The 26967-nt window shown below is 45.6% G+C and overlaps 3 protein-coding genes across 34 annotated transcripts in view; 2 read left to right on the top strand and 1 right to left on the bottom strand.

Moving 5' to 3' along the window:
• LIN54 (lin-54 DREAM MuvB core complex component) overlaps positions 1-15018 on the top strand; it is a 40166-nt gene extending 25148 nt beyond the window's left edge. For 4 of the 6 annotated variants that reach the window (XM_086889166.1, XM_086889164.1, XM_086889167.1 and 1 more), the window contains 9 exons: positions 3793-4009; positions 4728-4801; positions 4955-5152; positions 6943-7034; positions 8226-8297; positions 10647-10749; positions 10933-11070; positions 11768-11970; positions 12312-15018. In XM_086889166.1, coding sequence (XP_086745292.1) covers positions 3793-4009; positions 4728-4801; positions 4955-5152; positions 6943-7034; positions 8226-8297; positions 10647-10749; positions 10933-11070; positions 11768-11970; positions 12312-12513 — 1299 coding nt within the window. In that variant the 3' untranslated portion in view covers positions 12514-15018. Of the gene's footprint in view, positions 1-1439; positions 1596-3792; positions 4010-4727; positions 4802-4954; positions 5153-6942; positions 7035-8225; positions 8298-10646; positions 10750-10932; positions 11071-11767; positions 11971-12311 lie in introns of all 6 variants that reach the window. The other 2 variants (XM_086889162.1, XM_086889161.1) reach the window with 1 other exon arrangement.
• Positions 14874-20122, bottom strand: THAP9 (THAP domain containing 9). 2 transcript variants are annotated; one of them, XM_086889159.1, is made up of 5 exons: positions 20014-20122; positions 19656-19851; positions 19294-19570; positions 18883-19033; positions 14874-18555 (listed from the first exon to the last, which is right to left on the bottom strand). In XM_086889159.1, exons 1-5 carry the CDS (start codon positions 20091-20093, stop codon positions 16605-16607), a joined length of 2655 nt encoding a protein of 884 aa, XP_086745285.1. In that variant the 5' UTR covers positions 20094-20122; the 3' UTR covers positions 14874-16604. The 2 variants fall into 2 exon arrangements, with proteins under 2 accessions (XP_086745285.1, XP_086745286.1); XM_086889160.1 differs by lacking the exons at positions 19656-19851; positions 20014-20122 and having other exon boundaries at positions 19211-19355.
• Positions 20123-20319: 197 nt separating this feature from the next.
• The window catches only part of SEC31A (SEC31 homolog A, COPII component), a 41065-nt gene continuing 34417 nt past the window's right edge, over positions 20320-26967 (top strand). For 12 of the 26 annotated variants that reach the window (XM_023926239.2, XM_023926236.2, XM_086889156.1 and 9 more), the window contains exons 1-5: positions 20960-21062; positions 21617-21699; positions 22205-22328; positions 24475-24673; positions 25750-25845. In XM_023926239.2, the coding sequence (XP_023782007.1) occupies positions 21621-21699; positions 22205-22328; positions 24475-24673; positions 25750-25845 (498 nt within the window). In that variant the 5' untranslated portion in view covers positions 20960-21062; positions 21617-21620. Of the gene's footprint in view, positions 20481-20719; positions 21063-21616; positions 21700-22204; positions 22329-24474; positions 24674-25749; positions 25846-26967 lie in introns of those variants that run through there. The other 14 variants (XM_086889157.1, XM_086889152.1, XM_086889146.1 and 11 more) reach the window with 4 other exon arrangements.

Genomic DNA, 26967 nt, shown 5'->3' with positions numbered 1-26967 from the left:
AGTGGTCTGAATGGAGCTCTCTGTATCTTTGCTACAAGCTCTTTATTATCTCTCCAGAGATAATAAACATATCTCCAGAGTCCATAAAAATATCTCCAGAGTCTCCATTTTGCATCACAATGCTCTGTGGTAATGCCCTAATTTAGTTTTTTTTTCTCAGCTGGCTCCCTTACTATGGTTTTAAGTAGATATGCATTACTGCATAGTTTCCCATTCCTGCCATTTCTTGTCATTCCCTAACCATCGATTCTGAGAGCAGCTGTTCCCTCTTAGCCAAGCACTCAACTATTTTTAATGCCTTCATGAAACGTCAACAGGCTGTTTAAGAGGAGACCTCAATAATATTAATAGGTCAGCACTTATTAACCATTGCCTGCTACTGCACAGGCAATTTAGTCTTCCCTGATCACTTCTGAAGTAAATGAAATTTGCAGTGGTCCTTGACAAACACGGAACAGGAGATTGGCACAGGTCAAGCTGACACTTGTGTTTTAGATTTGATAATTGTCTTGAGAAGAGGAATATTGCTGGAGAAAGGGAGATAGGGGACAAGCTGCACAGTGCAGGCAAACTAAATATCATGTATAAAAAGCGAAGTAAGAATAAAGAATTATTTTAGTTTGGCTGTGCTTTAGGGATAAAATGTTATACAGATGGAGCAAAGGACTTGACAATTATTAGTAAGAGAAGCAACATAAAGAAGTTAATTTTTATTCTAAAGTTATTTCTTTTTAACTAGGAGTGAGTGTGAAAAGACCCTAGGATTACATCTTGAATTTACTGTAGATAAGTAATTCTAAGTATCTGATTTTTCTTAAAACATAAGGAAGTTTAGAACAGAAAGTAGAAAAACAGCCTTGGAAGGGGTGTGGTTATATAGTGTTCCAACACTGCACTGCAGAAATGTGGTCAGAAAACTTTATCTCTGTGGGAATCTGCAGTGTAGATTTGAAAGTACTCGTGTTCTTGTACTTTGAATCAGTAGTGTGAGGTGAGAATTGTCTTGTCTTTTGAGCAGCTTTTCTTTAAAATTCCTATTTATGATGAATTAGTCATTGTGTCAATTATAACAATTATTGTCAATTATTTAATTTAGAACATTTCTCTTGACAATGCTCAGGCTTCAATGGGATAATTTCCTTAAAAAAACCCCAACAAAACAAATGAAAAGACAACCCTTCACTTCCACCCAGGTGCTGTGCTAGTTTTCTGTAGAAGCCTTTTGGTGCTGGAAACCAGTGATGCCTTCAAGTTCCTAAGGGCTCTATTTGCTGTTGTTACAGCTGGACCTGTGTGAGTTGAGGTTAAATGCAGCACCCTTATTCAGAGAGAGAACTCTGTTCTGGTGGAGAGCTGTACTGTCCTGAGGAGGGGATGTATGTGTACAGGGTCCTGTATTCTGCACAGAGGTTTAAACTGCTTTTTGTTTTGCCAAGCAGCTAACAGTGGTGTCAGTGGCCTCCCAGCCTCCCAACTCCCCCCAGAAGACGGTGGGCGTCCCACTGAATGTAGCGTTAGGACAGCAGATCCTCACAGTGCAGCAGTCAGCACCCTCCTCCCCTGGGAAGGCTATAGTCAACCACACAACCACCCAGGTACAGACTGACTTTCCTTTGTCTTCTGGTGTGTCTGTGTTACTGCTTGCTGGAGACTGGAGTGTTGGACCACGGGTTGGCAGTGGTCCATCGGACAGTGTTCTTGGGATTGCTTAGGAATTGGCTTAAGTATTGCCCCGAGGAGTGTATACTTCTTCAGCTGAAGTGTGCAAACCATTGCAAGCCCATACAAGGGTATGCTGTTAGAAAGCAGCTTTCCAACCTGGAAAGCCACACTTGATGCAAATCCTTGTTTCTGTGTACTGAATCTCCCAAGTCACACAAGGTGGAGTTCTTTGGGTGGTTCTCTTTCTTCTGCCAATGTTGCTATGCCACTGCCTAGGGCTGCTTTCCAGGTATTTCTGAGGTTTGCAGCAGTGGAGTTCGTATTCCTTCTCTAGAGATCTGGTCTGCAACCTACAGAACCAGAAATTATTTATTTCCTATATGTCATTTCTAGAAAAATGGGATTTTCCATAATAGCTTTTATAAATAGTTTTGCATTAATTAGTCACAAGACAAAATTGACATTTGACAGTTTTTGCTGTTTTCCTCTTTTGTTATCTTAGGTAAATCTTTTTCTGTCATAATATTTGTACTCTTGTTGTGGTAAACATGAAGGGATGTGTATGGGTGTAAATATATCCAGAATATAGATACAGCTGGAAGTGGACATACATGTACAGCATGAGACCAGAGATTCAGACAGATTTTCCCAGTCTTATCTTACTGATACAGGAGATAATTGGAATGCTGATATGAGAATATGAACACCATAGAGATTTGAACTTTTTCCCCCCAGGAAAACTCTTTGGGAATAGTTGTTAAAAGTTAAGTCTCTCTAATGCAACCACCCTAAGTGAGGAAACGGAGATGTCTGTGGGAGTTCTGATGCAAATCTATCTGACACAACACAAGGGCTTCACCTGTCTTCACTGGACTCAAGAACATGCCTTTAGAAGAATTGTCCCTTGAATTTTACAATTTTCCCAGTTGTCCTTGGATAGCAGCTGCTCATTTGTGTGCTAGAGAGAACAGGTCTGGTCTCACTTTGATAATGTCTGTGATTGTGCTTGCACATAGTGCTTATTTAGATATTCTGGTTTGTTAAGGTTTCAGTGTCTTAAGAAAAATAAAAAAATCCCAAGAAAAATCTTTTAGAAGACCAGGGTTGTGTTTCTAGTAAAATGCGTGCAAACTGAGATTTCATTTGTGTAGTTGCTGAAAGCTGGGCAGCTGAGAAAATGTTTTCATAAGAATTCACATCATACTGTCAACCAAATGTAGTACTTAAACTTGATGTCAAGGACAATATGCTTAATAGCAATAGTGAAAGATACTGAGAATAAAAGGCTGAGCTCTAAAAAATGGAAAAAGGAAGAAATCAAGGTTTGAGGTTAAGCAAGTCTGGGAAAAGAGGTGATTATCAAACCATTTGACTTATGACAGTGTATAAATGAAATTAAATTTTCTTGTTATTGTTATTAGTTTGTAGTTTGAGAAAAGTTCGAAAGATGAACTTTTGCAAATTCCAGGTATACTGATACTTCAGCTGTAAAGTAGCACAGGTCTGCTGAGCTCCCTTTCTTTCAGCATTTTGCCTTTTTTCTTAATGAATTTGTTTTGCTACTCCTCATTGTTCTTGCTTCTTTCATCTCTCAGCTTGTACTCTTTCTGATGTCCATCAGTTTATGGATTCTGTTCCCTTTTCCTCTTAAGGGTTGCACAGTGATTTCTGTGGTTTAATCACAAACTATCTTAACAGGACATAGCTGTACACACGCAGCACGAACTGTTCTGCAAGTTCTTACTATGTGCTTTTAATAGTAGGAATATTTCTGTTTATTTGTTTGATTGTGGAAAAGAAACCAAGCCATATTCTCTGTAGTCACCTTAAATAATTTTGGCAGATGTTGTATCTTGTGAACTGAGTCACCCTACTCATGTAAATACTAGTTTACTCTGTTGTTTGGTATAGAGCATTGAAAATGGAACTGAGTTTAGTCTTAGCTGTTGAGAGGCATTTATTCCCTTTACATCTGTTCTACTTTAGAAAGCAAAAGTGGGGTAACTGTCTTCGCTCTCAAGGGTACAAATGGTATGCTAGGGTTGCTCACTAACAAATTGAGAAATAAACATGCTGTTGTTCTTTCTGCCTTTGTACAAGTAACTCGTGCTGTCTGTGTTGGCTTAACAGGCTGTGAAATCAGCAGTGCAGACCATTACTGTAGGAGGAGTGGGTACATCTCAATTTAAGACAATTATTCCCTTGGCAACTGCACCCAATGTTCAGCAGATTCAGGTCCCTGGAAGCAAGTTCCATTATGTCAGACTCGTTACTGCCACAACAGCCAGTAGTTCAACCCAATCTGCCAGTCAAAATCCCAGTACGAGTACTCAGCCTCTGCAACAGGGTAAGTGCTGGTGGTAACATATTGTCTGAAGCCTCTGTTGGGTTTATCTTTCGTGTTTGTTCTGTAACGATTAAAATGTGTACACAACAGACATGTGTGAAGACTGCCAGATGTACTTGGTTTGTGGTAAGACTTTTTTTATGTTAATTCCATATTCTGCTGCTACCTCTGGTTTCTATGCGAAAACGCTCCTTTGTGTCAAATTGCTCTGTAGTTGGGCCTGAATTCTGGGAGTGGTTTAGGTTGCTTTTCCCTAGTTTACTAGATTTGTGGGTGGTTCATGGCCTCTCTCATCTCCTCTATATGAAGAGCATGAAGGTAGGACAGCCCACAAGCATATTGTCAAAACTCTGTAACATGAAGATCCTTCCATGTAAATTGCTTTAGAAGTGCCAGGTGTTTTTGCTGGTTTCTGTCCATGCTTTCCAGAGCAGTGATAGAATAAAAGATTTTAAAGGGAAAAGGGATGTAAGGAAAATCCAGTGTCCAGAGGAAGTCTGCACCCTGGCTGGTTTATTAAGCCATTGCTGTAAAACGTGTGCACACACTCCTGGGCCAAATACCTGTTTGTAAAGGTGTTGTCTGGACCCAAGTGTTGCATGCCATAAGTTACAGTGTTAAGTACCTTTGCGTTATGCATGTGTGAAAGTCTGAAGGGCTGAATTGTGGACTTGGAGTGACTAATACACATTCATATGATGTTGTTTCTTGACACCAGCGAAGCCCATGGTGGTGAACGCAACCCCAGTGCGTATGTCAGTTCCCATAGTACCAGCACAGACTGTGAAACAGGTGAGTTAAGTTCAAGTCATGTAATATTCCTAACCTGTTTTGGCTGGACAGAAAAAAAGTCTGCTTTCAACTCTGTAAAGAAATGTTCTGCTAATAAAAGTGTGTTCTGAATGACTGAAACACTGATTTAATAAAGAGCTCTTTTCTTTCCAGGTGGTGCCCAAGCCAATCAACTCAACTTCTCAAATAGTCACTACTAGTCAGCCCCAACAAAGACTTATCATGCCAGCCACTCCACTGCCACAGATCCAGCCCAACCTCACCAACCTCCCACCAGGCACTGTGCTGGCACCAGCCCCTGGCACAGGAAATGTTGGCTATGCAGTCCTTCCAGCTCAGTATGTCACACAGGTATGGCCTGTCCCAGAGATGGTTAGCAAATGCTGCTCTTATGGAACATTCTGCCTTTCTCTTAAAGGCTCCTGCACTGTTACTATCATCTGACACTGAGGCAACAGTTTCTTTTAGGGACCCTTGGCAGAATGACAATGGCACTTTAATTACAATCATAGTTACAGTTAAAGCTTTGTTTTCTCAACAGGAGTTTTTATTAGCATTATAGCACAGCATTTCTATAAGCAGAATCAGTGTAGTACAATTCTGAGTAGCGTAGTACAGAATTTATAATGCCAACTTATTTGAATCCCCTTGATCTCAACTTGGAATTTCTAATCACCTAGACCCTCTGCATATTGGGTCAGATCTTGATATGCAGTCTGCTTCATCACTTTAACAATCATAACCTAGACTTGAAAATCACATGAAAGAGTAAAAGTCACTTGGTTCTTGGAGGAAGCAGGTGTCAGTGAAGGTGACCCTGGCCACTGGCAGTCACAGGGCTCAGTGTCCAGCAGCAGTTCCAGTCCAGGTTCATCACTTAGGACTTGGAACAGCTTGATTTTTTAACTGCTCTGTGTGCTGTTACACTTCCCTGTTCTGTGACAGTCACTACCACCTGGTTGTCTGAGTGCCTGAGACCTCCACGGCCAGTAAGGAGCAGAGTAATTGCCCTGGTGCCCAGGAATCCTGAAACCTGTAGTAAGGGGAAGAAGAAATCCTATTGGTTTGTTTGCTTGGTTCACAGGACCTTCAGGGCCTGATGATGAGGAGTAAGGGAGCATATATGTGACCTGCTTGGTCACAGAGTATGGCTGTCTTTGTTATAAAGTGGTGTTAGTTAATGCTAAGCACATTGCCAGGGGTCAGAAGCAGGTGGTAGCAGTCACTCCAGCTGAGGCCTAGGGATTGGATTTTTGCTCTTTGCCAAGATCTGACCAATGTTCAGGATGAAAAGGGGAATGAATGGAAATGTTCTGCTGAAGGCTGAAGTCTGTAGAAACAAAGGCTTTGGTAGCTCCTGGCCTTACTGGTACCAGACTGGTTTCTGGTTGCCTTGCGGTTTTGTCACAGTTGCAGTTTGGCCCTGAAGATCATTACTGTGTCCTTCCAGTATAGTTCTGCAAATTTTACTTTAAAACTAGCCTCTGTTGGACCTGTCCTCTGAGGTTTGTGTTCCAGTCACAACCTGTCCCTGTTTGCCTGGCCCCAGTAGGCCTATGTTTTGCTGTGTGCCAATATGTCCCCAGAACCTGTTCCAGCAGGAGCAAAAAGCTGCTTGTAGGTAATGCTAAAGAAGGTAGCCCAGAGCAGTTGTTTGGCAGGTTCTGATAAGATTATTTTTTTTTTAATATAAAGAATAAATGGTGGGTTCAGGTGTGCAGAGGAGTTGGAATGCAAACCATTTTGCTTAATTTCATAGTAAGTGGCTTGTATATAAAGGAAGCTACAAATTTGTGCAGGAAGTGATTCTGCTCTATTAGTGGGGAAATTAACGTGTTTTTAGGAGCAGGAACTGTTTGTGGTCTGAACATTTCTGTGTGTTATCCCTGTCATCTGTATGGATCTAGACACTGTAATAAACAACAAAAAATATAAATATATATAAATATAAATATAACTAAAATAATATTTTTATGCTAAGTATGGAGGCAGGAAGTTACCACCTGGTCCAAGTTCTATAAATGTTCTTAGAAGCAAGTTCATTTTATAGCAATATCTGGAAAGCTAATTTAAAGACCAGCCACACATCCTCTTGTGTATAATTTCTTTCATGTCAGGCATTAACCTTTTTGTTTTGTTAGCTACAACAGTCATCCTATGTATCTATAGCGAGCAACACTGGCTTCACAGGGACATCCAGTGTCCAGTCCCAGGCACGGCTGCCATTTAACGGGTAAGAGTTTAGATTAAAAAATCCCAAAACCTGTAAAATAGGCTGCTTGAATAAACATGAGGTCTTGGAGTTTGGTTTGGGGAATTATCCAAGACACTCAAGTGTGCTGTGGTGTGGTTGTTACCTCTGACTGAAGGATGTGAATCTCTCTGACATTTGAACCAGTCTCTTGATCAAAGCTGTGTTTTTCTTTTTGTTTTTTGAACTTTTGTAGCAGGAAGTTGACCTGAAAGCTCCCTGTTGCTCATTTTTTGTTTGCAGCAGCACTGGTGAGCTACAGGCCTCAACTATTTCTCAACATTGCTGCAAAGAGGTTCTGGACAACATATAAGCTAGATACTTAACACATGCAGAAGTTCAGCCAAACAGCAAAATGGATCCTGATAGGAGGCTTTGGGTTTTTTCAGCCTTGGCATTTTTCCTTTAAGGATGAAAACAACAGCTAGCATATATTATTTTCTTTTTGCCAATACAGCAGGCTTAGCTGTTCTGCAAAGTCCTTTTGTGTTACTGTTTGCTGGAAATTTTGAACATGAAGGTGCTTTTTGTTGCTGCAACCTCAACTGATGCAAACTAATCCCAAATCCAGATGCAGCTATTCAAATGAACGGGTTTGATTTAATCTCCCTCGTATTACGTGCAGAAATTGCTGGATAGGGATGGAACAAATCTCATCAGAAGCGATTACTGTCACAAAATCCAAGTTTTAGGAGCAGTTAAAGACTGTGTCTACTATAAAATTTATCTGAAAACTGAATACCATGATTTGGCTTGCTTTCCAATTATTCCCGAGGGAGTATTTTTTGTTTTCTGGGATTTTTTTAATTCCAAGCAGAACAAAAGAAAAGGCACAGTCATGTTGTGTGAATTCTGATTGGATCTGGTCCCACTGCACTTGAAGGGATTCTGGGGAAGGTTTCCCTGACTCCAGTTTTTTAGTTATGCTTCCTCTAGCTTTAAAGCCTAATTTCTACTTCAGGCAAGCATCCAAATTGGCAGCAAATAATCCATCTCTTTCTAGGTTGGAAAGGCACTATTTATAATAGTTACTTAAACATAGCCAAAAACCTAATGCAAGGGGAATATAAAGATTTTTTTCAATGTTTTTATTATGAGCTGTTTAAGTGAATTTGAAATAGGAAGAAACTGATAAAACTGTGTGTATATAAATGTCTTTTTCCCCCCCTACAGAATAATTTCTTCTGAGTCTGCAAACCGCCCCAGGAAGCCTTGCAATTGTACTAAGTCTCTGTGTTTGAAATTGTAAGTACAGATTGGTACAGTTTTTGTCTTTTAAGCCTTATTTTTGGCATCACAAATGTGCACCAAGTATCAGAATATAATGGTTTTAAGTATGTCAGAAATTTTATATCTAGATGCTGATTTAAGGTGGACATTGGTGGAGATGTTGCAGAGCCTGTGTAATTTTGCAACTCCTGTGAGCTATATGGACCATAACATTTAAAAATATCTAATTTTGCATCATGTAACATATTTCATGGTGAAGCCAATTCCACTCTGCAGCTCTGGTTGCCTTGTTGGTACCATGAGTGAAATGGTATCTCATGGTATCATTCATGAACATTTCCTATACTTTGGTGAAGTGCATCAGTACTACCATGCTGAATCAAATACTTGAGAAAAATCAGGCTGTGTATCTTTTGTTAAAGGATTGAATAGACAAGTGGTTCTTCACTGATAGGTCTGCCTCTTGCTTATCCATGACATATTTTGATGTTCCATTCCATGTATTAATCAGAATTTGACACAAATGCATTTGGAGCTGAGAGTTTCTTTAGCTTGAGGCACAGTCAGCTTACTGCTATGTTTGGGACAAGAACGGGAGGAGATACTGAAATTAATCTGCGGTTCCCTGAATCCTAGACAATGAAGAGGAAATCAGGGGTGTGGTACTTGAGGGGGAAGTGATGCAATGGCATCTGAACCCAAGTTAAGAAGTGTGTTTAAAGTCTTAAGTATGAGTGTCTTTTTGTGTAGTGCACCCCACCTCTGTATGGGGAGGTGTGCCCTGTGTTTCCTAGTCTCAGACTTGTCTGTTGCATAGCAGGAAGATGTGTAGCTGTTTCTCAGATATTTTACATACATGACTGACCTCACAGTGCCCAATGTATATTAGATGTGTAGGGGTTTAGGTTTGGTGTCTGAATGTATCCTAGAAATTCTGGGAGAGTAATGGCATCACTGGGAATACTTTGCACCTTCAGAATGCTGTTAGGAAACAAACTGTTCTTTTAAATCACTGATGTTATGTGTTCTGGGCATTGGTGCAGAGCACATGGTTAATGCACTCTGGCACAGATGCTTTCTCACTAGTAAAACCTTTTTTCTGTCTGAAGGGGAACTTATTTTTGCCCAAATGCTCATGGGAGGCAGGCACATAGCCTGTTCTACTTAGAAGTCAGCTCGGCTATTTGCTCACTTACGTTCTGCACTGATGTTGGCACTGTTTTGGTTTTTTTTAAAGCAGAACTATGGTACCACTGAATTTTCAAAAATAAAGCAGAGCTATTACAGGTTGTAAAAGCTTTTGATTTAGTTTGTCCCTGGGACAATTCAAGATGCTAAAAATCTCCAAAATCCAGTTCAACCTGATGAAGGGTTGCAGTGGGCTCCAGGGCAACCCTAATTTAGTTTATGTAGCGCTAGGCTGGGCAAGCCACAGAAAGCCAGTTTAACAATGGATTTAGGCTCCAAAAAATGATCATACACCCCCAGCAGGATTTGAAAGGCAAGTGAAGAGGTTCAGCAGCTTTTAGCTATTAGGTGGAGGTGATCCTGGAAGCCTTGAAACAAGTCAGAGTTTGTTGTGGCCTAAAGCTATGTCTGAGCTGGGGATGAATGTGGTGTTTCCATGTATCAGATCTGTGAGTCTGTGGATTGGTGAGATGCTGTTCTTGATGGGAGGCACCAGAGGTACATAAGAGTACGTGGCAATCATGGCAACGTGATTGGCTTTACCTGTCCATGTTTTGCTGCTTTTTGTTCATATATTTGTCCTTCTTTAAAGTCAGCTTTATCCTCATTCAGAACTTTCCCCTGGTTACCAGTGCTTCAAAGCCTCCAAGATGTACCAATTGTTACTACATTTCTATTCTTCCATCCCAACTTAAGGGCAAAACTAACAAAAAAAAAAAAAAGCTTCTTGCTGGATTAGTTTGCCTGTTAACTGTCACTCCAATTGTTTGCCTTTTGTTTCAGCTGTATGAGGGCACCTGAGGGCTGGCTTGGACTGTCTGGGTCAGAGCTGGCTGTGAGATGGCTGCAGCAGACTGGCCCTCAATATGTGGGTGACCCAAGAGTCGCCCTCAGAAAATGTTTCATTAGCTTCTCTTACTGCTTGGGGGACCTGTGCTATGTGATGAGCTCAGGTGGACACCCTTGAACTCCATCTGTGTCTTTAGACAGCAGCTAGGCCTGCACCAGAGGATTTTTGCTCTGCAGTGAGGCTGGTACCACTTGTACATGTGGAGTTGAGCATTATCCATATTGGTCCTGGAGTAGGAACTTCTGCTACTGCAGTGTGTGAGTCAGTACTCACACACAAATGTAATGGTCAACATTTACAAATGCCTTCTGCATCTTCTGTTTCAGGTATTGTGACTGTTTTGCAAACGGTGAATTCTGCAATAACTGCAACTGTACAAATTGTTATAACAACCTGGACCATGAGAACGATAGGCAAAAAGCAATAAAGGTGAGGGGCCTCTTCCCCTGTCCCCTGGGATCTAAGTCATTTAGCTTCTTTTTTCTGAAGCTCCGGAGTGGGAGTATAATGCTTTGATCTCCTCCCACATGTGCAAGGCTTAAGTTCTTTTATTGCACCTCTAAATTCTGCTCCCTGCATGCAATGACTGACCCTTTGGGTCTGCATTGACAGGCCTGCCTCGACAGAAACCCTGAAGCCTTCAAGCCCAAAATAGGGAAAGGAAAGGAAGGAGAATCGGATCGGAGGCACAGCAAAGGGTGTAACTGTAAGCGCTCGGGATGCCTCAAAAACTACTGCGAGTGTTACGAGGTACGAAGCATTATCTCATTTGAAAATTAGTACCTTTTTCCCTTTAGTGTAGTGACTTCTCTCATTTGCTTTGTCTCTTTGTTGTATGGCTATAATGTTTTCTCTTCTGTTTGTTTCTATTCCTATAATGTTACCTCTTCTCCTAGAAGCTTGGACATAGAAAGCCATGTATGTACATGGAAAAGTTGGTCACTACTGTTCTGTTATTTTAATTTTAAACAATTTAGCAACTTTGAACTTGGGCTTGGATTTGTTTTTTGCTGAATAGCATCATTTCCTAAAGAAATCTACTGCACCAAATCCCTAGGAGGAGTTGAAGCAGCATCCCACAGATGCTATGGGATAGAATGTCTGTGGAATTCAAAAGCAAAAGTTGTTGTTACTTCATCTGCTGTGGATGTAGAGACAGTGTAGACTGACATTTCTCAAAACTCAGCTGTGTAAATTCCACTGGAGACTGATGAAGAAAGGGATGAGCGGGAAACCACTTACTTAGACTCTATGCTCTATGATTCTATGATTTGATTCAAGTATACATTCTGGGAAGACAAGAGTTTAGAGAAAGGACTACTACTTGGGAGTCTGTTCTAGTGGCTAATTGGTAAGAGATTAAAATAGGATCTCCTTTTTGTTGTGGTTTCTCATAAGGAGAGTCAAAATTGCAACAGGTTTCTTACGTTTTGTTTGTTTCTTTCAGGCAAAAATCATGTGTTCTTCCATATGCAAATGCATTGGCTGTAAAAATTTTGAAGAAAGCCCGGAGCGAAAGACATTGATGCATTTAGCAGATGCTGCAGAGGTCAGGGTCCAGCAGCAGACTGCTGCGAAGACCAAGCTATCTTCCCAGATCTCAGACTTGCTGACAAGGCCAACACCAGCACTCAGCAGTGGTGGTGGGAAGTAAGTTAATGCTGCACCCTCTTTGAGTTGTTTCTAACACAGCTTTTTGATGTGACAGGCATGTCCCTATCATCTCTGAGCCTTGTCTGTGTAAGGCTCAGAGGTAGAGGTGGGAGCAGTCAGGTGAATGGGACATTTTGTTCCTGTAACAGTAGGGATTCTATTCTAAACCCACCGGTTCATTTGGCTGTTACTGAGGCTTATTCACTCTCTGAAGGGTCTGGGAAACAATGGGACAGGTGAAATCTCATCAGTCCTTGGACTGAAAAGTTAGTCCAGCCTCTGGAGTTAGGTGCCTTGTGTGTTTTTACAGACACTAAGTGGCTGTTTCTTTGTTTCAGGCTGCCCTTTACCTTTGTCACCAAGGAGGTGGCCGATGCAACCTGCGAATGCCTCCTGGCACAGGCAGAGCAAGCGGAGAAGACGGGCAAGTCCAAAGCTGCAGCAGAGCGCATGATCTTGGAGGAGTTTGGTCGCTGTCTGATGAGGGTTATCAGCTCTGCAGGGAAGTCCAAAGGTGACCCTTGTGCCATGAACTGCTGACTCGTGCACATGAGCCACAATGAAGCGGACTGAACAGAACACTTAAGGCACAGGGACACTTTGGTTTAGCTTAAAGGATTTAATAATATTTGTTAATTTGGTGCTTGTTGTAAATTGACCCATGTAAGATTGAAACAAGAAATTCTTTTATAACAAGATGTAGAGCTTTTTAAATCTTAGCTAAATCCTCTTCTACGTAAGACAATGCCTAAAGGTCAGTTCTTCCCAATGTACAGCTTTTACCCTGGGTTTCTTAAAAATTAGATGTGTTTTCCCCTTTCCCCCAGAATAATTGTCTGAAGGGCATATATAAATTATTATAATATATATTATTTACAGTGTATGGATTCGCATCACTGTGCATACAGAAAAACACAGGTGATGTCAACAGCTAGGTCATGCTTTTGCTGACAGGCCTGTAATATGGAGCGTGTCCAAGATAATTCTGAAAGGAAATATGTAGAAATAGGCATCTAAATGGAAGGTAGTACTTGTATTTAGGACCTGACACAGCATGTCCCTTTAGTGCATGGAGCACTGTGAGATACATAGGCAATAATACAGAGGGGTTGCTTGCAGATTTAGCACTGAGAAAGTCATGGAGAATGTTTCTAGAGCAGGGCCCAAGGAGTATAGAGGTGAATGGCATTATGGGGAATTTTTGATAGGAATGGGGCAGGGTGCTCAGGTGTTTCTTAAGCTGGAACTTGAAGGCTAAGACTTGAAAGTGAGGAAAAGCAGCCACACCACAATGCTGAACTGTCTGCCCAGCGTCGTGTTACCTAAGTGTGTAGCAGATTGATGCTGATGTTTAGGTGAAGCTTGGTTTTTCAGAGGTCTGCAGCAGCCTAATCCCTCACTGGAGGTAGGGCTTTGCAGTCTGTTGTGTTTTCTAGGATCGAGCTGTAACCCTGGAAAAGTGTTTAGGCCAGAGAAACTGAAGTCATGAGAGATGTACAATCTGCATCTGAATTGACTTGCAAATGTAGGTAGGGATCATGTTCAGCCTGGCTGTGGGTATTCAGGGTGCTGCTTCTCTCCATGTTGGCAATTTATTTGGCATAAGGGCTCTTTTAGTGTCGTTGAGAATAATTGTGAGAGCTGTGATCAGAGGAAGTACTAGCACAGAATCAGGATTGCTACAAAAACAGACACAGATCCTTTTACACTAAATGGGGGGGCAATCAGCTATAACTGAGAATAGACTAAGACAGGGGATTTTTTTCAGTATTTGTTACAGGCAATCTCAGATCACATTTTTGATAGTGGAACACATTTGCCGAATTAACCTGGTAGTTTACTTACCTATCATGAATATCCATTAATCATGTTTAATCACAGGCATTTTTATTACCTGTCTCACTGCAGCCTGAACTAGCTATGTTTTTTCCAAAAGGGATTTTGTATTCCTTCTATAAGACTGTAAATACAGAGAAATGCAGCAGAGCTCTTTCTCCATGTTTCCTAGCAGGGCCACCTGGGGAGAGGTAGGGGCTAGGCACACCAGCAGCAGAGATAAGTGCCTGTGTGTGTGTCAAGGCCATAGGGTGGGAGGATGCTTCACTCCCAGCCCTGTGCGCTGAGCAGAAGGCCCTTGACCCTTCTCTGGTGTCTCCTTGAAATGCCTGGGAGGCAGCCAGCAGCAGTGGTGGGCTCACAGACCAGGTGTGACCTGCCAGTCACTGTCTGAAGGGCTCTGTCTGCTAAGGACATCTCCCTGAGCATAAATAGCAATGTTTGTGCAAATCTCTGAAATGGGAATCCACCTCTCGTGTAAGTAAATGCCATGTTTTTTCATGATTAGGACTTGGATTTAATAAAAAATCAGTGCAGTAACTTTACCTGTAGATAGTACGGATATTCCGTTCCCTTCTAGTGACCTAATATAGTCCAGTAAGATTTGTATAAATGTAAATTAGTGTAAGTGAATAAAGTAATACCTACTTACGTTATTTTTCAAACAGATTGCAATATGCCTTTTGTTTAGACTTCAATCTGTGTTTATTTTGTATATATTCAGTGTCTTACTCTAAATTGCACCTTTTGTGATGTGTATTTATATACAGTGTGCAAAAGCACTTGTGAAATTTAGATTACAGTTGTAATTATGTATGATGGCATTGCTGGAGAATATTTTGCTTGTAAAGATTTGAAGGTGCAATCAAATGCTCTTAGTTCTTCTATTTTGTTTTGAACAAGCTTTCTCAAATATTAAGCTTGGATTCCTCTCTCCCTTCTCCCTGGTGTAGAGTGTATTAATTGGTTTATGTACTTCCTTAGCCATTTGCATCAAACTGCTGGACAAGATTAACAGTCAGGTTCATCCAGTTACGTAAAAATAATTGGGAACGGGGCAAGGGTTCATTTTATAGTTCTGTTTACATCCAAAAGTAGAAAATTAAATTTATATTTACAAGACCTATTCAAAGAATACACTTTTCTATATTGTACAAATAAAACAGTCAGATAAATCACAAAAAATAAACATTTATACTATTCTGTAAATACGATTTTTTTTTTGCATTCCTTTGCTTCAGCACTGACAAATATACACAGAAGGTTTGCCACTGAAATATCAAAATAAATTGTTAATACTAGGTCCACTTCTGGGACTTGGATTTTCAGTGAGACCAAATGCTACCAGTGATAAGTAAATATCCCTTGACTATTGGTGTGCTGTCATGCACAGCAGTCCATGGCACAGTTTGTAACTACTCATCTTAGAGATGGACTCAGAGGTAATACAAGTGTTCAAACATTACATGATTGCAACCAATCTGTCACTGGGATTTCAACAGCATTTTGCCAGTTTTTCCAAAAATCACATATAGAGGGCAGGGAATAGTTTCCTGCAAAGTCTCATGTAGCTAGAATGGCTCTGTAACAGTCATGGCTTCAATATGTTTTTTTGCATAGATATTTGGACTGGTGAAAAAGAAGCCCAGAGGATTTAGTTTGTTCCTCCCAGCAGTGATTATATGAATTTCCATGGTGCTGCTGCTCTCAAAGAGGAGCTTGCATGCAGAACTAAGGGAAGGAGAAATCCAAACCAACCAGGGACAGTTTAGTCAAGTGACTGGTAGGCAAAATGGTACCTTTAATATTATTACTGCCCTGGGATGTAGCAGATCACCATTTTTGGACATCATGGATCTTGAAAGTGACTGTACAGCAGGTTTTGTGGGAATCAGTTGCCTTTCATCTCTATGCACGCAACTCCTGTTCTGCATGGCAAAGGGAAACCCCTTAGCAGCAGTTCCACCTTTGCTATTCCAGGCAAAGCACTGGAGGCAGCTTCCTTGTCCTGAAAATGAATTAACTGAAGAAGCCTGTCCTACTTGATGGCATCAGAGCTATGGTTCAAGTCATCAGTGGGAACATTGAAAGGAGGGTGCTATGTGCCCCGGGCTGCAGGACACAGGCCAGCCCTGGGAGATTGGGGCCATGAAATAGGAACTCAAATGCTTGCCCTGCTGCAGCACACCCATGTATTCCTGCCCCTGGAGAGTACTGGTGCTCCTAGATGCCACTGGACACAACAATCTGATCACAGACTCAGCACTGATCCAGATGATCTAGACTTGACCAGCATCTTTAGCTGTTTGATGAGACATGTTGGAAAGCTGACATGTTCTTTTCACATCTTTATTTTCCTACTTAAGTAGAAGCTCTGAAAACTTTCTCGCTCCCAGCTTTTATAAAGCACACCTTTTTGGTGAAATCAAAGTGCCAGTGCATGTGATTCCCCTGCAACCCCATCACCTATCAGTTTGCTTCTGCCAAGAGCACTCACAGTGCTAAAGCCACCCAGCACTTCCAGGGACACTGCAGAGTCTCCTACCACTGCCCCAGGCAGCTCGAGCAACCCTTGCTCATCCTGAGCTGCCACGCAAGTTTCATGAAATACATGGCTGCTTTGCTGGATTGCTAGAAGGAACAGAGGATGGGATAAAGTTCCTTCCTTAGTTAAGCTCTGGTTAGGGGTCTTGCAGTGGCCCAAAACATCACTGCTTATCAAGGCTAGTTTTGCCAGCATTGTTTCCTCACGTGTTGCCTAGATCTCAGCAAGGAACAGCCATCCTTGGAACCACTCAGTTAGACCATGTGTGGGTTTGGCTTGACTGACAGCTACCCAGTGGTGATGGAAACAAATGCTTTCCCTTCAGTCTCTTCAATTTGTGCCTTTTGCAAGGGTATTTCAAATTCAGGTATTGGGCAGTGTTTGTTCTTATGTTTAAGTAACACCGTGTTATTTCCTTTACTAAGATTGTGTAGTGGTTGTTGATGCTCAGCTCCCGTTCAAATAAATGGTTTGTAAGGGTGGGAAAGAGGGGGCTTTCTCCCAGAAGTTCCTGGAAGACTTTCTGTTCTAGAGACAAGTGCCACAGCTTGGTATTTTTGTTGGCACCTCCTACTTTGACATATTGGTTTAGGACTTGTTCTGAAATGCTTGTTATGTGGTGCACACATGCCGAGGGCAGACTCACATCACCTAACTTTTTTATGTAGAGCACTGACCTGCATCTTAGCCTGCTCTCATCTGCTTCAAACAGAGAGGCAAGACAAGCCTCACATTGCAAGTCCAAGGCCAACTGCTCAGCCACGCAGCCAGCAGTGCAGGTGAGGCTCTGTGTGTACAGCGACAGATCTGTCAGCGCGTTGCTCAGGGCAGAGCTGGGCAGAAGCAGGCCTGCACTGTAGGGGTACTCTGGGGTCAGAGTCCTCCCAGGAGCTGGGTGATACTGAGCACGAATGCTGCCCAGAGTCAGAGCTCTCCTCTGAGACAGGGATACATCCCAGGGGCTGGAATTGCCACTGCTGTGTGGTGAGACAGGTGCCAGGCTGCAGCTGGCCAGCAGCTTGTGGTAAGCAGCCTGGAACACAGCACAGGTGGGACTGCCACTGTTGCCACAGGCTTCCTGGAGGGCCCTGAGAAACTGCTCCAGCAGGTCCAGGCTAAAAGCATGTGTATGGAGGTGGTGGGAAGGAGTCCCTTCTGGACACGTGTAGTTGGAGGAAAGCCACTTGAGGCTTTCAGCACTGAGCAAGAAGCTCAGAAATCCCAGTTTGCGTTTGCTCTTGATAACGTATCTCCCCACAGCATCTGTTAAGTTGAGAAAGCAGCTCTTGGCCTCATCGAAGAGGTTGCTTATTTTGGTGTAATTTCCAGGTAACAAAGACTCCTTTCCATAGGGACCTCTTCCATAAAATACATTGCACAGAGAGCTCATCAGGCGCACAAACTTGACAGTCCCGCTGCAGTTCTGAAACGAGGCCAGGCCCAGCTTCTGGAGGTGCTCCAGAGCCTCAGCAACACCCTCGCTGAACAGCAGGGTAGCAAGGTTGACCTTGAGGTGGTAACTCCCTTTACTCCCAGCCCTGCCCGACTCGGGACTGCACAGCTCCAACACCCTCTGCTCCCGCAAAGCCGCCAGCTCCACCACCTGCTGCCACCACACGGTGTCACCGAGCCACTCTACCTTCTGGAAGCACTGCAGAGCATTCCTTATCAGCAGGAGGGCATGACAAACGTCAAAGAAGTATGCGATGCTGTGAGCAGAACCGGGTGGATGCTGGAAAGTGCACTGAATCCTTTTGGGATCTATCCTGATCCCCAAAGCTCTGGCAGTCTCAGCACCGCGAGCGGAGGCACCCGATGTCACAGCCAGGGCCACGATCCCAATGTTGTTCAGCTTACTGATGGCCTGACGAAGGAGCTGAGCCAGGAAGTGGCCAGATGTGCTGTTCACCAAGAAATAGCCAAGGGGAGCTGTCCAAGGGCTCGAGATGCCGACTGCCATGAGGATTATCGCTTCTGACGCCAGTGGTGCTTCGTCAGCATCAAGGATGCCTGCTCCCAAGTCAACAAAGCCCGTCAGCCTCTTGGTCTGTGGGTCCCACTCCTGCTGCTTCTGCAGGGACACGTCCTGTACCAGCACGGCGCAATAGCGGTAGGACTGATCTCCTCTCTCCACCTTTTCCTGAAGCCGGAGAAAAATGTCACTGCTGAAGCCTGCAGCAGTCTCGTTATTAGACAGCCAGCTGGAAAAAAAACAAAAAGCGAGGATGTGAGTAGGAGACGTGATTCTGGAAATGTTGAAGCAACAGGCAGCACTTTTTACCATTGAGGACATGGTCAGCCATGCCCAGAGCTGCAGAGCAGGCTGAGGCATGCAAGGCAAAGAAGGCAGCCCTGCAATCCTTCATGCCTAGTCCGAGTTTCTTTTCTCCCGCCCTAGTGGTGGGAAGCCAAGGAAAGTACTGACCATGCAGGGAAGTAACAAAGCGGTTTCAGGAAGATCTGTTACACCTATTTCTACATGAGCACCTGGAAATACATTCTGAATGAATGAATAAATAAAAACTTGCTTTGTCAGGCTGCAAGGATGAGGGAGGGGAAGAATCTTCCGTAGGTAATCATAGGCCTTAATATGGTAGAGATGGAGAAGACAAGCAAATTGCCTCATTTCTGAAGAGTAGTCTGCCATCTGCCTCCAGCTGTGCAACTCTCGAGGCAAATCTGCTCAAGAAATCACAAAAGGTCAACTTTAGTGAAACAAATAAATGGCTGGAAACAGAGGGATGCACGACACAAATGCACTGCAGAATACAAGGCAACCGCGTGGCCTCCGGAACAACTGGGTCCTGAAGTCTGGCGCGAAGTGTAGGGCTCAGCAATGATACCACTGCGCCTCACCTCTTCCTCGGCACGGGTTAAGCAAAGACATGAAACCGGAGCGAGGGAGCGCACTCTGCCTCAGCAAGCGTCCCCGGCAGTACCTGAAAACTGCGCCTGCAGCAAACTCACGATTTCCTCAGAGAGCTGCCGCTTCTCCGCCAGCTCCCTGAGGATGCTCGGCAGGGTCCTGCGCCGGTGCGCGGGGCCGCATCTCCCGGCGCCCGGCGGCTGCGGCTGCCGCGGGGCGTGCGGCGGCGGCTCGGCCGCCCGCTGTCCCTGCAGGCTGTAGTTGTGGTCCCCGGCGGGCGGGCTGGGCAGCGCCTGCTTCAGCGCTCGGCCGGGGGTCCTGCTCCGCCTGCGCCCGGCGCCCGGCGGCTCCTGGCGGGGGAAGGAAAGGGAAGGTCACGGCACACGGCGGCACCCCCGGAGGGGAGCGGGGGGCGCGCCCGGTACCCGCCCGCACCGAGGGGAGGAAGCGGGAGGGCACGGCCCCCCGCCGCAGCTTCCGCCGCAGCCCGTAGCGTTCGAAGTCCCCTTCGGCGAAGTGTCGGGAGCAGAGGATGGCGCCGGGGCCGGGCCGCCACGCCCGGCGGCTCCGCGGGTCCACGCGGTTTACGGCGCGGATCCACTCGCGGCGCTGCGCGGCGTCCACCGGGAACCTGCGGCAGAGGGAGGCGGCGGGATGAAGGCGGGGATGGCGGGACGAAGGCAGGGATGGCGGGACGAAGGCAGGGATGGCGGGACGAAGGCAGGGATGGCGGGACGAAGGCGGGGATGGCGGGACGAAGGCGGGGATGGCGGCGCGGGCCGGGCGCACTCACTGGTGGAAGGAGATGCCGCGCTCGCGGCTCCGCCCGGTGTCGCGCGCGGTGCAGCCCAGCGCGGAGCAGCTCCGCGTCATGGCGGCCCCCCGCGCGCCGCCGCCGCGCGCGCCACGCCGGGGCCGCCCACTGGGCGCCGCTTCGCCATTGGCCGGCGGGCCCGGCGGACCGCGGCCCCATTGGGCGCGGCGGCGCGGCGGGACCGGGAGCGGGCCGAGCCAACCGGGAGCGGCGGCGGCGGCGGGCCAGCCAGTGGCGAGGGGCGATCCTCAGCGCCAATGGGAGCCGCGCCTCCAGCCCCCATTTATAGCGGGCCCGGCAGCGGCCGCCGCCTCTCCCGCTGTGCCGCGCCATGCGGCCCGGGCAGCGCCCGCCCCGCGCACGGCATCTGCCCGCCGAGCGGCCGCGGAGCCCAGCGGCGGCGGGAGGCGGCGGCAGCGGAGCTGTGGCCCGGCTGCCGTGAGGAGGTGGGTCCGGGGCTGCCGCCCCCGGCTGTGGAAAAGCCGGCTGAGCTCCTTGGGGCTGTTCCCCCGCCCTGCGGTGGCCCCTGTCCCGTGATGAGCCTCACTGCTGTTCACATCATGAGCACGCCATGATTACTGCCCTTGAGCTGAGGACAGGCGGCACCGCCGCCCCCCGCGCTGCCGGCACTGCGCCCCGGCTCCCCCCGGTCCCGGCGCCCCTAACCAGTCTCCCTCTTCCCCAGGGCCGATGGCTGCTCCCGCCCCGAGGGACACGGAGGACACGCGCGGAAGAGGCGGCTGCACATCCCCACACACACACACACACACACACACACACACACACACATCCCCACACACACACACACATCCCCACACGCACACACACATCCCCACACGCACACACACACACACACGCACATCCCCACACGCACCCTCCCCCCGCCGCCCCGTGCCGGGAAGGCGCGGCCCCGCCGCCGCCGCCCGGAAACCGCGGGGCGCGGCCGGAAGGCGGTGGCGGCCGGGAGGCGGTGCCGGGGCTGCCACGTTGGAGCGGTCCGGGGACGGGTGAGCGCCGGGGACGCCGAGGTGAGGGCAGGGACGGCGAAATGCTCTGTTTTACAGCTGTTCTCCTCCGGTTCCCGTCGGAAACGGGGCGAGGGTGGCGGTCCCGCTGGCCGCGCCGGGTGCAGCCGAGGCGGGGGAGCCCTAGGGACTGAAATAGGAGCCAGAAATGAGCCGCTGAGGGTGTTTGGTGGCAGGGTCTGGGGAGGGTCTTCCTGCGGCTGGGTTTGTTTCGTGGGTTGAGGCAGAAAGCTGCTGTAGGGTGCTCGAGGCTTTGGTGCTGTGAGGAGAGGGTTTTTCAGGGCTGTTGAAGCTTTGCCCACGTTTTCCTGTGTTATGTTCAGCGCCCGTCAGTTTCCTCTGCGTGTCGATGTTACTCTGCCAATGGAGAGTTATTCCTCCCCTCCCCCTGGGTGTCCTCTGGAGAGGATGGCTTGGCTGTCTGTCTGTGGGATATCTTTAGGAAAACAGTCCCTCGGGGCTGCTTCTGCCAAGTCCTAATGCGGCTCCCGAATCCGTGGCGGTGCAGCCTCACCATGCACCACTTAAGCATCACCTTTCTTGGTCTTGCTTTTCAGCAAAATGAAGCTGAAGGAAATAGACCGTACTGCCATGCAGGCATGGAGCCCTGCCCAGCAGCACCCCATTTACCTGGCCACAGGTGAGTTTTTTGGGAAGCACGTGTTAGCAGACCTCGGGCTGTGTGCGGTGGCTGCCGTGGAGGGGCCATTATTGAAAGCTGTAGGAGTTACTCTGTGTCCCGAGGGCTGGAGTCGAGTATGTGTTGTGGGGCTTGGAGTGGAGCTCTTGAATTGTGCTGATGAAAACATGCTTTGTATTCTACAAGTGACAAGCAAGCATCCTCTTCCTTTTGCCAGGGAAAGGTGACACCAATCCTAAGCACTGGTCACTTGTGGCTTGTTTTTAACTTTGTTTGTGTTCTGTGCATCATCAGGGAGAGGTACTTGCCCAAAGCTTTTCAGCAGCACCCAAAGGGAGAACCATGGGAGGAGACTTGTGTGGGACTATAGCTAACAAACAGAAATCTTGACTCCATCTCAGGATCCTTTTTGAAAGGAGGATATTTTTGTCCCCCTTCTTGTGCTGCATTTGCAGTTACTGCTATGTATCATGGCTTTCTCACTGCCACACGTGCTTCCTCACAGGTACATCAGCTCAGCAGCTGGATGCAACCTTCAGTACAAGTGCTTCTCTAGAAATATTTGAGTTAGACTTAGCAGATCCTTCACTGGATATGAAGAGCTGTGCCACGTTCTCCTCCTCACACAGGTAGGCAGTGTTGTAAGAGAAAAGTACAGTGTCTCGAGCTGTTACATGTGGTATGTTGGAAATGTTGCTTCCTGTGGTTTGCCTGGACTTGTTAAGGAGAGAAGCAGAAGCTCAGCACAGAAAGATGAAGGCAAGTGTGTGCAATTGATATTGTGGGTCAGTGAGCTTGGACTCCAAGCAAGTGTTCATGCTTTGACATAAACAGAAAATTTTTGAATATATGTGTGAACCTTTTATCCCAGGAAGTCTCTGGGATTCACAAGAGAGGAGAATAAACTGTGAAAATAAGGTGGTAACTTTTCATATTGCACCATCCTGTTTGTATTTAAGCATTTCAGGGGGACTCCTGTAACATAACTAACTTGGGTTACATTGTGTGTGTTGCTACAGCTGGAAAGCCAAGGTTCTGGCTGCACAGCTCCAGTTAGCTGTTAGTTCCTTGCCATGTGCTTCTCCAGACAAATATTGTTAGCATCAGAGCATCCAGTTTCTACTGCAGCAGCTCTTTGGCAGAGCTGAAAGAGTCACAACCCCTTTTTAAATACCCTGCTCTCTGAGCAGAGCTAATGTCAACATGTCCTACTGACCTGCTTAGAGCAGGCAGGAGGCAGTGTTGCATCTCTGGGTTTCATTGTTTTACCTTGTTTTAACTGTGACTGAGATTCTTCAAGACTTGCCATTTGCTTACTGAATTTCTACTAGCACTCCTTATAGCCAGGATGCAGCACTCCTTGGAATATACCTTGACCAGCAACACAGGAATTTGACTTTGCCCCAGAAAATGCTTTAAAAAGGAGGTTGAGGGTTGAGGGGTTTTTTTAATTAAAGATTAGATAGCAGTGTATATGTCAGGCTGTATTTTGGTTTGCAGCAAATGAAAAAGTTCAGGTGATTAAAACCACAAAAGATAAATCCTTAATTGCTCTCCAAAGAGAGTTTTGTGCTGCTTTTATAGAACCATACTTTATCTTGGAAAGAGTAAAGGGCAAGAGAAAAGTAATTACACAGCTGATTGCTGGGTTTTGTTCCTCACTGTTTCCTGCCTTCATTTTGGGTTGTTTTAAGTTCTGTTCAGTCTTGCTGGTGATGCTTGGACAACCCTGTCAGTCATTTCATTTCTCATAAACTTGCATAGTTAGGTGCAGAAGCATAAAAATCATACCCAGGAATGGGTCTGTCTGACATCACAGACAGATTTCCATTTGTAGCTTCATTCTTTGGTGAACCCCTGCTGTAATCTCAGCACTGGCAGCCTGAGCACTTGGCTGTTACGGTATTTCTCACCCAGCATATGCTCTTTGGGTAGCTTTCTGTAATATCTATCTTGAAATGCTAAAGTTGCTGCAATCTAAAGAAATTACTTGAAGATTTTCTGGCAGTAACAAAGCAATATTACAGTGAGTGCTAAAATACCTCTGTGCCACCTTCCAGCCAATGTGGGTTTGATTTCTACTTGCATAAGAGCTGATAGGTGGCTGCGTCATTTCATGTAGAACATATTAATTCTTTGCATGGCTAAGTGCACAAGAATGCTGTTTTGCTTATGCAGGAAGTTAATTGAGTTGAAGGGAATTTGGGTATTTACAGATGGACACAATAGTGTTCTTAATTTCTGGAAGTATGTTTGATTCCTATGGAGTTAGCCTGAAAGTGGGCCATGATGTTTCTGTGATGTTGACTAAACTTGCTGAGTCTCTGGTACAGCAGTCAAAACACTTGCACATCCACAAGCGCAGATATGGAAAAATATGTGGAATTTTTCTAGTCTCACCTCTTTCTTCTCCTGTATGGAGCTGCTCACAGATAGCAGAGGTTTTTTTCCAGGCTGTGTGACTGGATGGGCTTACAGCCCTTAGTTTGATTACTTCTGTTGTGGTTGGGAGCACTTACCTGGTTTTGCAGCCAGGAGATTGGAGATGTTACCAGTTTGCAGGTTGTTGGTTGTGCATGTTGTGCCTCTTGTTAATGAGCAGAATTGGGACATGCCTTCCTGATGGAAGGAGTTGTGCAGAGACTCATCCTTAGGGAGAAATGCAGGCAATGCTTTTCTCTGACTTTAGCTGGGGTGAGCAAAAATGGGATGTATCAACCTACAGGGAGCTGGTGGTGGATGGTTCAAGACTGTGGGGCCCTCTGTGTCTTACAGGTACCACAAGCTGATCTGGGGCCCTCACAGCATGACCTCAGGGGACAGAGTGTCTGGAGTCCTGATTGCTGGGGGTGAAAATGGAAATATCATTCTGTATGACTCAGCCAAAATCATAGATGGAGAGGCTGAGGTAATAATAGCCCAGAAAGACAAGCACACGGGACCAGTGAGAGCACTCGATGTCAACATGTTCCAGGTTGGTTTTTCTGCTGTTAATAGAGGATCAATAGAGGAGTGGCCTATCTTAACTTGTAACCTTAGATGTTTCTGCTGCTTCCCCTCCCCTGAAAAGCATGAACTATATTTGGTGTTTCAGTGTCTGCTTGTATTTAGTAGGAAAAACCTGCCCTGTTACTGGCATTTCAGTATGGGGACTGAAAGTGCCTGAGGTGTCTGCTTCATTCCTTCCCCTCATCAGTTTGCCTTGTCAATTTAGTTGATCTTTATAGCTCTGCTTATGTGTGAAGTAGAGGTGCTCTTCAGGGTGTTTTGAGTCAGTCTCTTCTCTTAGCTTCTGTGCATTGTGCCAGTCACACAGGAAGGAATTGCATGCTCTCATTCATGTTTCTGGTGAGATCAGTTTTCAGATATCTCCTTTGGGGATTGGGTAGCATCCACCTTCAAGGCCTCTAAGTACTGTTGTTTGGAAAGAGGAGACAGCAAGGAAACACAGCCATGTGGCCTCATTAGCAGAAGGGCTCTCAAAGCTGACAAGCCTTCCCACATCACCAATGAGCATTTACTTCCTTCTAGATACAGTGTGTTGGTTTTTCCTTGTTGCCACCAGCTGTGTGAGAATTCAGTTGGATTTGTTTCCTAAATAACACTTCTGTCCCTGCACGCTTGCCTCCAGCAAGGCTGTACTGTGTTCATTGTGTCCTCCCTGAATCGCTTCCTGTCCCTTTCTGCCTGTTACAAGCTCAGGACTCGCCTGTCGTTGGGCACAAAATGTGACCAAAGGTCACTTGGTGACCTTGGCTCATGTTGCCCTGCCTGGACTTTCGCATCCCAGGTGCAGGAGTGCTCAGGATGACCCCACTCACTGTGGGCAGGGCAGGACTGCCACACACTCCAGAGCAAAGCTCCGTGGTGGCCGTAACTGCATCACTGTGTCCTCCTCTGCCCTGCCACTATTTTCCCCTGTACCTTTTCCTATATCCTGAGCTCACAGGGGAAATTTGCAGAGTCCTGCAGATCTGATGCCTCCCAGCAGCTAAGACTGGGAAAGCTGATGCTGAAAATACTCTTAATGTCTATTAATATTTCTTACAGACTAATCTGGTGGCCTCTGGTGCTAATGAGTCTGAAATCTATATCTGGGACTTGAACAACTTTGCTACACCAATGACACCAGGAGTGAAGACACAGGTACCAGATTTGTGTTTATTAAATTCTCCAGAGCAGACTCATGAAAAAAGATGCAAGGCAGTTAAGTGAGAGCTGATTGAAATTTGCAGTTTTAAAGCAGTCTCAAAGGCACGGAGGGAGAGGGAAGCCTCTTGAAGTCTCACTTGTGTAGTGGCTGTGTACAGGGATGACTGGATGCTGCTGCCCTTGTAGCCCCTGGAGAGGAGTGTCCTGGCTGTGCCTGTAAGGGCAAGTGTGCACAGGTCCATGGACTGAGTGGCATGCTCTGCTTCCCCTGCAGCAACCCTGGATGTGCTGTCTTCTTTATCCACAACAGACCTACACTTTTGGCTTGCTGCACAGACCAGCCAGGTCTTTATGTGGCAATTCTTTGTGAAGAAATTGTATTTGGCTAGGGAAAGCTGTAGTGCCCCCTTAATCTTTGGGAAATGTTGCATTTTATCAAGGAGCAAGAAGAGTCTTGGGTTAAGCTCCTTTTCAAATATCATAGCCATTGCATGTCTTTTAGTCTTCCTTTGCATGTTTCACTGCATGAATCTGAAGATGGTGAAGGTGCAGAGAGAAAAATAGGAGAAAGATAAAAAGCAGCTACTGAGAAATCAGATGATGAGGCAGTGGGTTTTGCCTTGGTGGGTTTCAGGGAGTGGTTTAATTGCTATGCTCAAGGTCCAGTGTTTAGCCTGTGTCTCTTAAAGATGATCTATGAGGAAAAACAATAGTCTTTTGTGCTTTTTGCCTTGTGAAGGAACTGGAAGACTGGGAGGAAGTTGTTTCAATGCAAGCACACTTCTGTTGCTGTTAAACAATTCCACAGAAGTGCATGCTTACTAGAAAATGGGTTTATTACTGCATGATAATTTGGAGACAAAAAAGTGTGCAAATGGGGTGGGAAGAATTTAAAGCTTTTTAGTTTAAACTCTGGTTTAATTTAGATTTAGTTTAAACTTTCATCCCCAAAGGCTTTGGTTACTTTGTTTAGTTCAAGTTATTTATTAACATGTAGACACTTGAGAGGATGCTCAGCTTAGAAATCCCTATAAAAAACTTTTTATGTCTAATAGTGATTTTTTTAGGCTGGGATATCTTTTAGTCCATATGTATAATGACAACAAGAAATAATAG

Source organism: Cyanistes caeruleus, chromosome 5 (genome assembly GCF_971803275.1).
Source record: "Cyanistes caeruleus chromosome 5, bCyaCae1.hap1.1, whole genome shotgun sequence".
Lineage (NCBI taxonomy): Eukaryota > Metazoa > Chordata > Aves > Passeriformes > Paridae > Cyanistes > Cyanistes caeruleus.
This window is presented reverse-complemented; position numbering and strand designations above follow the sequence as displayed.

Bases quoted from the DNA above. Each gene is read 5' to 3' on its own strand.
- THAP9 (XM_086889159.1), bottom strand. From the start codon at position 20,093: ATGACGCGGAGCTGCTCCGCGCTGGGCTGCACCGCGCGCGACACCGGG. The intron at 19,034-19,293 runs GTACTGCCGGGG...TTTCTTGAGCAG, and splicing joins GCTGCAGGCGCAGTTTTCAG to ATTTGCCTCGAGAGTTGCAC. The intron at 18,556-18,882 runs GCAAGTTTTTAT...TTTTTTTTCCAG, and splicing joins CATCCTTGCAGCCTGACAAA to CTGGCTGTCTAATAACGAGA.